Source organism: Notothenia coriiceps, unplaced genomic scaffold (assembly GCF_000735185.1).
Source record: "Notothenia coriiceps isolate Sejong01 unplaced genomic scaffold, NC01 NC01_scaffold00025890, whole genome shotgun sequence".
Classification (NCBI taxonomy): Eukaryota; Metazoa; Chordata; class Actinopteri; order Perciformes; family Nototheniidae; genus Notothenia; species Notothenia coriiceps.
Window position 1 is genome coordinate 1 of NW_011358591.1, and position 10900 is coordinate 10900.

Sequence of the window (10900 nt, forward strand, 5' to 3'; positions counted from 1 at the left end):
CATGTGAAAAAAATTGCTTCTCACTGTTCTCAGGTCAGATATTTATATGCGATTAAAAATGCGATTAATTTCGATTAATTAATTACAAAGCCTGTAATTAATTAGATTAATTTTTTTAATCGAGTCCCGGCCCTAATAAAAATATATATAAATAAAATCGATTTTTAAAAATAATATTAGATTATGGAGACTGTAACGAATATTCGAATAATCACTGGCATCCCTACTACCTACCCACCCACCCATCCATCTATCTATCTATCTACTCTGTAAAGCACTTTGGACTGCGTCAAGCATGAAAGGTGCTATATAAATAAAGTATTATTATTATTGATGGAAATTAATTAACTTTTTCCCAGTTAAAGTGACCACTCGCTCAGTTTAAACCTCCGCCTGACAGTGGGACTTCCTCTGAAATCGTACCTCTGTTCCCGCGTTGGGTTGGGCTCCTGAATACACGGACTCCGGCGGGGGTCCTCCGTACTTGCGCTGCCCCGTTGTGACGTCCAGTGTGTAGTTGGTACGGTCCAGCAGCTCCTTGATTTTGGCCTCGTCGGGTCCTTTAGTGGAATCTGTAACTTTAGTGCCTTGTTTCTCCCGCTGCCGGTACGTCTTCATCACGCCGCACAGGAAGGCACTTTTGTTCTGGAAGGGAGACACACCGGGTTAAATACTGTTAAAGTATGGAAGAAAGAAAATGGTATTTGCCCGATTTTATTTTGTGTGTAACATTTATTAGAACAAGTAACTAGGGAGGAAAAGAGAGGGGGTTTTATTTTCTGACGCTGCGTGAGTTCCCCGACACACCGGGGACACATCTTTAGGTATCAAAGACATCACAGTGCATTTTGCATGATAGCTCCCCTTTAAAGTATTTGTATGCATGGTCCTTGTACAATAAAGACATATAATAATAATAATAATGACTGAACGTACTTGCACGTGTGACAGGTCGCTCTCTTTGAACTGCGCGAGCACCTGCAGGGCTCCGTCCTCGTTGAACTCTTTCAAAGCTTCGATCGCCCGCTCGTCCAGATCACTGTGGGCTACCAGGCCTGAGGAACACAAGCATGTGGTGAATACGGTGTGAAAGTGTCTGGTTTGCTTTTGTTTGTGTGCTTCGTCCCGTTTCCATTTCATCTTCCACTCAAGAGAAAAGATTATTAATCAGATTATTCTGGGGCGGATGAAGCTGTAACACTTCCCTGCTTTAATCATTTGATCGCTTCTTATTATCATGCATTCATGCCTCAGTCGTTATGAAATAGAATCAGAACACCTTTATTAGTCTCACAGAGGGGAAGGGTACATTGTTACAGCAAAAGTTAAGAGGAAAAATAGCAATAAGTAGAGTAACAGTATTTTAAATGTGGCATGTATAAAGTAGTGTGATAGCAGCAAGGTAACAGTAGAGAAAGAGAAAGTATATATTACAGTTAGTGTTACAGTAGTTGAATGGTCTAACCAAGAGATATCAGCCATAAATGATAATCATAAAGCTGTATATATAGGAGAAAGGAAATGCTATCCCTCAGAAGTTTCCTTACTACATCTGATAATAGTTTACAGCCTCTTTCAGTGCCCCGTTTCAACACAACAGCTCTCATAAAGACATGCGAAAGATGTCTTGCGGCACAATCAAAAGGACAGTGTTTATAAATCATTCAACTAAAAAGGTGATACAACGAGATTACAAGATGCTGTAAACGCTTTTAAAGAAGCCACTACTGTTTCAGCTGCTGCTCAGAGAGTTCAGTTCACCTGCTGCCGAAGGACAGCTGCCCTTTTGTTTCTGCGCAGGTCACACCAGCTGCCTCCTAAACCCTTCATAACTACACCCATTCACTCCAGCTCCTCTGTGAAACAGCAGGACTATACTGAGAGAATAGTCTATATTGATTGGTATTGATCTGAGGTTTCTTGAAAAGGAACTTTCAAACCTGGGCAGCAGAGGGATTATCTATGAGTTGCAAACACACTGCTGCTAAAATGATTAGTCTAACTGCTTTTTAATACACTGTTATTATTCAGTTATTAGCCAATTACACCACAAAGGCCCTGATGAGAGAATGGTGCTTCATTTCTGATGTTCAAGCAAACTATTTTAAAAAGACAAGTCTGGTGATATTCTTCATTTTCTCTTAGTTTTAACCCATCCCGTTGTCCCTCTCAACACTTTGACTAATTCTCTTGCCAAAAAACACATATATAGTCATCGTTATTGTTTAAGGATGTGTACCTAAGTAAAAATGGAGGTACATATTGTACTTTTTACACTACATTCATTTGAGCTATAGTTAGTTACTTTGCAGTGTATGAACTCAAAGTGTTTACCAGCTGCAACATGAAAGTGATCAATGACACATTCATCATTAAAATATATATTTGCTTCTGTAACAGGCCAATCAAAGTGTTGTGATTTCGGTCTTTGTGGGCAGGTAAATAAAAAGACCGCACACACACACAACACACACCTTACCTGCTACATAAAGTTCATCCAGCTTCTCAGCAACATTTTGAGGTAAACCAGCCTCCAGAAGAGCTGGGAAGTGTTCGGAGCGGGTCACCTCGGTGGTGTCCATCGGCTCCTCAGAAACGCTTCCGTTCCCGTTCACCTGATCTGTGGCCATGTCTCCAGACATCTGTGCACAACACATAATAACAGAGTCAACAACAACACCACCACAACTGAGGCTACAACAGAAACTATTCAGTGGGCGGGCCGGTTTGGCGCCATCGTTTAAAAACTGGAGTGGCGGCTGTGTTCCAAGTTATTCTTATTATACACAGCAATAACAGAGGATCAGTTGTTGGCAAAGCAAGGCTTAGATCTCCCTCCAAAAATGCTCATTAAAAAAAAAGATAATTATGCAATTCAAACATGGGAGTCTTAAAATAAGTGGAATTTTATTTGAATAGGATAAAACATGTAAAAGCATGTTCCTAGCATTCGGTGCCATTTAGGTCCCCAAGACATTATATCATATATTTTTTATTTAAAAAGGGATAATGGTAATTAGTAAAGCTTGGGTTGACATGTTTAATCCCCCTCTACCATTAAAACGTTTTATACCCAGTAATACTAAATAATTACTCTTATTTGAGCACAAGTAGGCCAAACTGCCGTGTCCCAAATCATGTTTGCTCAACTTCCATAACAGATATAAAAAATATATATATACATTCTACATTGCATGTCACAAACATGCATTTGTTGTTTAATTAACCCCTATTTTTCGTTTTATAAACACATCTATTTATATCATATTTATACCAATTGATAAGATATACTTTATTGATCCCAAATTGAGAATGTTTTTTAATCACAGCAGCATGTAAGTCCACATAATGTGAAAATAAAGAGTACAAAAACACAAAAAAATAAAACAGAATTTAAAAAGTTAAATAAATGTTGACCGTGAAAGATAAACAAAATAATAACAATAAAGTACAAGATCTGATTACCGTACTTCTTCCACCTCTGTCTGACTGAATTATTTAATGCATTGTTTGTTCTTTGAACCCTTTCCCCCCATTTATAAGACACATTGTGCACATTTCTGCTCCGCACTACCCCTGTTTAAATCAGCACAGCCCTCCACTTAGAATATAGTATTTGTCATATTTTACTGTACCCAGTTTCTCACATAATTATATTTGGTGTAAATATTGTCTTAAAATAGTTTTTTAAAATAGCTTTTATACATAAAATGTTTTACTAGATGTCTGTCTTTGTATGCACCACTTACAGCAAAGCAATCCCTTGTATTTGTAAATCTACTTGGTGATAAAACAGATTCTGATCAACCCCCAGATTTGTTCAACCCCTTTTTTCGCCATTGACACAAATTGAAATATAAGAAAAAAATATACCATGCAAGTCATTTTTTTCGACATACATTCTCATATTAGGACTTATTAATCTCATTATTTTGACTTACTGTAATAATGACTTACTGTATGTCGAATTCAAGAGATAGAAAGTCATAATAACAACTCACATGATACCGTTTTTTGCACAATGGCGGAAATGGGCTTCCATATTTAACCCTAGCTTCCCACTAATAGTATAATAATAATCCACTAATTATCATTTTACATTACACTGAATTACATCCAGCACGCCTCTTAGTTACCAACAGGCCTCAGGCTTACCGGACCAGAATCAGGGTGATAAAAAAGCATCTGAAACCTTCATTATTCAATGCATTTGTTATTTGTTGACCCCTATTTTCACACACACATATTTAACCGTTGGTCAAAACAGGCCTGTTGGTTTTCAAAATGCCGGCTAGCCATGCTAAGCTAACTGCCATGTTTTCTAGCAGGTAACTTAGCAACAAAACACAGCATGTTTCACATGTAAATAGTTCCTCTGCGGGTTGTACTCACCACGCTGATCTAGCCTGCACGATGCGGATCCGCCGTGATGAAGGAGCTCCAGGTAATAAAAGGTAAATAAAATCCCCGGAGCTTTTTCAGGTTCTTTACTCCCGGTGAAAGAAAATGGCGAGGACGTAACGACGCGATCTCTGCTGTTCCACTGTACGTACGGGGTTTCCTGGGCCGCTTCTCACGGGCTGCTCCGTTTTACATATGGTTATGTACAATAGGTGGGAGATCAGAATCACAAATGTAAATACTATCATATGCATACATGTTTCTTCTCCTGTAGCATAAGTCTATTTTTCTGTTGCTGCAGTATTTTTAGATTCAAAGGCATTATTGTCATAAGCACAGTAGCTACCTACAGTGAAGAAATGGCAATGAAAATAGTGCATATTATGTTGCAGACCAATGTGCAAGTAATGCATAAGTAAACTATACAAAAAATAATGCAGGGGATGTTGTAAGTGACCAAGTAAATGCAGGAGTCTACATGATACAAGAATAATATATCCAAACACAGAATGTAAAATTAAATATACAGTGAAATAAAATTAAATATTGTGTATTGTAGTGATTACTATTTTTGATATTTTGCTCTTGTAGCTCCTATAGAACATCCTAATGTATCCAGATTATTTTATATTGTGTATTATTTATTTATGTCTGTCTGTCTGTCTACCACCCATCCACTGTATCTACTGTATTTAAGGTGTAGTTCCACTTAAAGACTGAGGGGGGCAGCAGAGCGCGCAGCATATATAAAGCCTGCCGTTAATTTCCACGTAGAAGAAGAACGCGGATCTAAAAGCGGAAGTAATTTGCTCGTGTCCTTGATAGAAAGAGAGGCAACTGCAAACGGAAATAAAGATGAACAGACACATATTTGTAAGTTTATTCTCTATTTAAATTCTTTGTTTTCTTTGTGGGATTATATATAAATTGATAAGGCAGACATCCAGTGTGAGAGTTAGTGACGCGGCTAAATTAAGACTAAAACTGATCTAGGGGTCAAAGAAACGTTAGGAATAGGAGCGAGCATTAGCTTAGCTTCCGCTGTAGCTTTACGAGCTTTACATAATATATATATATATTATACCCATTATTATCGATGATGAGACCATTTTAGTGTGAAAAGACAGCTTCAAATAAACTATGTAACAGATGCTTAAAGAAGGATATTAATACAATAACCCAATCAGCTTTTATTTAAAATAATTGATCTGAACATTAATGTATATTTGGCCACTAAAACAACTAGTTTGGTGTTTAGTAAACGCTGCCAGATCTTCAAAGACCTTGTAGTCAATGTGCTGGGTTGGACTCCAGTCGGCACGGGGTAGGGTCATCCAGTCTGCACGGGGTAGGGTTAGGGTCACCTTGTGCTGTGGTCTCCATTTGACCATGCTCACAGGAATGAATGAGATTTGATTGAATGTGAACATTATTTAATAAAGCCTATTCAGTGTGTTAGTCTGTGTCCTGCGGTTTGTAACGACTCTTCCAGGCTGTAATGACACTTCCTGGCTGGCTGTAATGACTCATCCTGGCTGTTATGACACTTCCTGGCTGTAACTGTTCTTCCTGTTTGTAACGACTCTTCCTGTTTGTGACCCCTCTTCCTGTCTGTAACGACTCTTCCTGTTTGTAACGACTCTTCCTGTTTGTGACCCCTCTTCCTGTCTGTAACGACTCTTCCTGTTTGTAACGAATCTTCCTGCTCCTGGTGTTTCCAGGCGCTGCAGCGCGTTGCTCGGAGGACCTTCAGCAGCTCCGGGCGCCGGCTGGAGAACCAGGTCCCCCAGAAACAGAAGATGTTCCAGGTACACAGACCCTGCATCAAGGCACATCCAGGGAGGAGGGTTAGGGCCGCATGAGAAACATCTGTTGGCATTAAACCAAAAGTACAAATAAATGGAGTTTCTCTTCGGAAAATCTCTGAGATTAAAGTCAGAATTCAGACTTTTTTTAATACAGAATTCAGACTTTTTTAATGCAGAATTCAGACTTTTTTAATGCAGAATTCAGACTTTTTTAATGCAGAATTCAGACTTCTTTAATGCAGAATTCAGACTTCTTTAATGCAGAATTCAGACTTCTTAAATACAGAATTTAAACTTTTCAAATTCAGACTTCTTTAATGCAGAATTCAGACTTTTTTTTTCACATCTCAAACCACCTTTGCTCAGATGTCAAATGTTTGTTCACATGTGGCCCTAATCCTCTCCCAGACACATTTAACCACTTCACCAGACCGTGTTTTACTGTGTTGGTATATGTGTAAAGTTCTTCCTGTTTCTACTGGAACCTTTTCAATGTTGTATTTTGACTTCCTCTGCCCCCTCATGGAAGTGGAGACTCACTGGCTTTACAGTTTTTATGTGATGATCTGTGTGAGGTTAACTGTAATACATTTGATTTTGTTTAGTAGTTATGGTTCTTGCTGTCTAAACTAGTAAGCCATTTCTGTTTTGATATTAATTAACAGTAGTTTTCTGATATGAAGAACCACATTTTGTGACTGTCGAAGTGTTTTGTTTAAGTTCAATTAGCATTATTGTTCTTTTGCTTGTAGCCTGTATCAAACCTAGGAAGTATAAACAACCCTACATCAATGCATTGGACCATTGAAAGCCTTGTTGTGTGTTCATGCAGACAGGAAGTGGTTTTAACGCTTCCTGTCGTCTCCTCTGAATGAGAAATTAGAGGTTTTTTTTCATCTCTTAAGCGGTGGTTCTTCTCCTGAAGCCCTGAAATCATTTTAGCTCCAAAGATAAGTTACGTAAATCTAACAGAATGTTTCACTAAATCTGCATGTGTGGTAGTGCCTATTAGGATTATTAGTAATCATTTTCACTTCAGTATTGTGTGATAAAGAATATTATATTGATGATTTTAAGCAGCTTTCAAAGTGTCTTGTACTTTAAACAAATTAGTTTTATGGCTGGTTTTTATTCTCTAATGCTTCAATATTGTTATTACACCTGCAAAGATTGAACCCAGCCTGCACGAACAGCTTTTTGTGGCCTTTTTTATTTAATTTCATATCTTTTTAAAAGGTCAGTCTGTGTTTGAGTGCTGTAGCATCTATAATAAATTACATACGCCACACAGGAGTACAAAAACACATTTCTAGGAATGATCAAAACATAATTTAGATGTTTTTTGTGTTTTTCTAATGCTGTGTTTCAGGTTTAAAGTAGAGACACTACATACTGATATACACCTGAACATCAGCAGGAGAGGACTCTTTAAAGTAGAGACACTACATACTGATATACACCTGAAATGTTTAATCTTGAAGAAAAACATGAATCTGACTCAAAGTGAATCTTTTGTGGATGTTCCAGTCAATTTGGTGTCTGATGTACTCTGACTAAATGCTCACCTTCTCCATAAAACTGATTTTCAAAACATCTGAAATAAGAGAAGCATGGCTCAAACAGCTTTTACGTTCTTTATTTATGTTTAATTTTTGGGGTGTATTTGAAGTATTTCACTTAGTGTTTTAGCAGATCTAACAGTGTGTATCTGAAGTATTTCACTTAGTGTTTTAGCAGATCTAACAACGTGTATCTGAAGTATTTCACTCAGTGTTTTAGCAGATCTAACGGTGTGTATCTGAAGTATTTCACTTAGTGTTTTAGCAGATCTAACAGTGTGTATCTGAAGTATATCACTTAGTGTTTTAGCAGATCTAACAGTGTGTATCTGAAGTATATCACTTAGTGTTTTAGCAGATCTAACAGTGTGTATCTGAAGTATTTCACTCAGTGTTTTGGCAGATCTAACAGTGTGTATCTGAAGTATTTCACTCAGTGTTTTGGCAGATCTAACGGTGTGTATTTGATGTTTGTCTCTGCAGGAGAACGACGGGATGCCGATTCATTTAAAAGGCGGTGTCGGCGACACTCTGCTCTACAGAGCCACCATGGGCCTCACCGTCCTGGGTGAGGAAACGTCTCCTTCTACTTTAAAAAGTTCCCCACATTCTGTTCCTGCAGAATCAGACGCTCATTATTTATCTCGAGGCTGAGCTCGTGAGGTAGACAACTCTCAAAACTGGAGATATTAAGGCAGACTAATGACACAAACTGTAGTTTCTACCCATAGGTGTAGCTTTTTCTAGACCTTAATTCTTGCACTGCTCAGAGAATAACAAATAAACAACATGCACACTTCTATATTTTGTATTTAGCACCAAATGGAAAACAAAGTGGTTGTGTGTAGCGTAAGAACTGCACGTTGTGTGTTGGATGTGCACTGCAGAGAAGCCGTGTATAAGTATTCAGGTGATGTTTTACGGCCGTGTGTTTCTACTCCATTTTGCCATTTCAATAACATTTCACTGAACTGTGCAGAGCTCTCACTTTGCCTGCTTAGACATCAGATCCACACCACTGATGTTTACTTATTACACGGTTCTACGGTCATTAAAAACCTGGAAAATTCTAAATGCAAATTCCAGGCCCTGGAAAAGTCATGGAAATGTAACTAAAGTTGCAACAAATATAATTTATATTTTATCTAATCGCCGAAATAGTAATACTATAATAATAAATACTGTATCGTATCGTAATGAAACTTAAAGTGGCATTTAACTGACGAGGGGTTTTGCTGGTGAGAGATTTGAGTTGCTTTAGCGTGAAGCTAGTAAGCTATTGGATTTGTTTCAGATGGGAACGACATGTTTCATATAAAGACCTTATTTTCCTGTTCCTTGTTAAAATAAACCATTTTCAGTGGTACGCTGAGTCATGTTTTTGGTCATGGAAAGTTAGGTAAAGGTCCTGGAGAAGTCCTTGAAAATCGTTGTTGAAAAAGTGTATGAACCCGGTTGTTACGGGACAGCACTACAATATCAACGTAGTTAGTGAAAATGTTTTTCGTCCTAGTGCCAAGCTTTTTGGTATTTTAACCGTTTGATTATGGATTTTTCTATTATCTGTTTTTAGTTATTATGTTTATAGAAGTACATGCATATTTTTTATTATTAATTTGTATGGCAGATTATTTGTTTAAACTTATCTTTGTATTAATAATTGTATTAATATTTTTTGATATTTATAAAATGGAGCAACCAATCCCTCTTTCAAAAAAGAATATTAATAGAATAATATGAATATTTTCAGTTGCAGAGTGTGTGCCGTTTCTCTATAACCATCATCTGTTTGACCTGGAAATCAAATATATAACTTGAATCTCCTTTGTATTGCAGGAAGTGGGTATGTTGTGTACGAGCTGGTGAAGTGGGCGTGCCCGAAGAAAGCCTGACTCCACTCCATGTTTACTTCATTTCAAATTTAAACAGATATACGCCGGCCGCTCTATATTGTGTAATAAATCTGTACGTTCCGGTGTTTCCCGTTATGACGGAGAATGTGTTTCATGCTCATGGGATCAATATTTATTTCTTGCACTCTCTGAGGTCCTGAGGATCAATAAACAACGCCTCTCATGACCAAAACATGTCGCTTCTTCTTTCCCCGATCGCTTTGTTCATTCAAATACTGTATTTGAAAGAGTTGGGAATGCGTTTTGGGAGTTTTCCTCTCCTGTTATATAAGTTTTAGTGCATGACGTAAATGGTCTGCAGAGGCTGAAATCCCTGTTTCACTGCAGAGGGCGAAGCTCCTTGCAATACTTAAGTAGGTTTACAAAAATAAGTTTCCTGGTTACACTCAGAAATCCAGACTTCATTTCTGAACAAGGTGTCTCTATACCATATATATATATATATAGAAAATAAGAGAGAAATATATTAAGGGCACTGACTGTAATATTGTACAGTGGTCGCTTCTTAAAGTTCCCATGTCATGCTTTTCCGGTTGTTACCAGTCCCCTCGTGTGTGATGAAGGTTTTTATGCATGTAAACGGTCTGCAGAGTCAAAACCCTCAAAGTACACCCTGTAGCGAGTAAAACTCTAACACAGAAAATACCTCCCCAAAACGCCTCGTTGGAGAAACGTCATTGTCCAATTACTTCCTGGGTGCTGTGTCGTAGGAATGGCCAGTAGCCGGATTGGCCGCAAATGGGCCAATCCGTGGAGCCGTTACGTTAAGCCCCCGCTGATTGGTCCAAATTGACCAATCCATGGATTTACAGGCAGCTCTGCTGCCTAAAAGCTGACAGGATGTTGATCAGGGGATTTGAAAGGTCTATAGCCACCTAGCCAGGTTTTCTAGCCTCTTCTCGATGTGCCATTCTTAGAGCTTCCTCTATGACGCTCTGATGCACTCTCCAAGAACGCTGAAGAGTACGTAAGTCAAATCAAACAGTATCACTCTCTCTCTTGCCTCATACCTGATCCCAGGATATCACCACAGCTCCACTAAATGTGCAACACCTCCCTTGGCTCTGACACAAACTGTATGTTGTTTACAAAGTGAGAGCCAGGGCAAAGAGAGGTTAAACCCAACAAAGCGTTGTGTTGTCAGTGTGTTGGAGATAGAGAGAGAAACACAACTCATTATAACATTGATTACAAGCACTCTTTTTATTTGGATTATATT

At 38.2% G+C, this 10900-nt stretch overlaps 2 protein-coding genes across 3 annotated transcripts; one reads left to right on the forward strand and one right to left on the reverse strand.

The window, feature by feature from the left end:
• Nucleotides 1–360: 360 nt before the first annotated feature.
• hnrnpr (heterogeneous nuclear ribonucleoprotein R) lies at nucleotides 361–4537 on the reverse strand. The gene is made up of 4 exons (XM_010783845.1): nucleotides 4393–4537; nucleotides 2480–2642; nucleotides 937–1055; nucleotides 361–645 (listed from the first exon to the last, which is right to left on the reverse strand). The coding sequence occupies exons 2-4, from the start codon at nucleotides 2640–2642 to the stop codon at nucleotides 382–384; spliced, it is 546 nt and encodes a 181-aa protein (XP_010782147.1). The 5' UTR covers nucleotides 4393–4537; the 3' UTR covers nucleotides 361–381.
• Nucleotides 4538–5164: 627 nt separating this feature from the next.
• Nucleotides 5165–9855, forward strand: LOC104956364 (cytochrome c oxidase subunit 7A2, mitochondrial-like). Of its 2 annotated transcripts, none has more exons than XM_010783846.1 (4): nucleotides 5165–5274; nucleotides 6123–6209; nucleotides 8252–8336; nucleotides 9605–9855. In XM_010783846.1, exons 1-4 carry the CDS (start codon nucleotides 5257–5259, stop codon nucleotides 9658–9660), a joined length of 246 nt encoding a protein of 81 aa, XP_010782148.1. In that variant the 5' UTR covers nucleotides 5165–5256; the 3' UTR covers nucleotides 9661–9855. The 2 variants fall into 2 exon arrangements, with proteins under 2 accessions (XP_010782148.1, XP_010782149.1); XM_010783847.1 differs by having other exon boundaries at nucleotides 5168–5274; nucleotides 6132–6209; nucleotides 9605–9853.
• Nucleotides 9856–10900: the final 1045 nt, after the last annotated feature.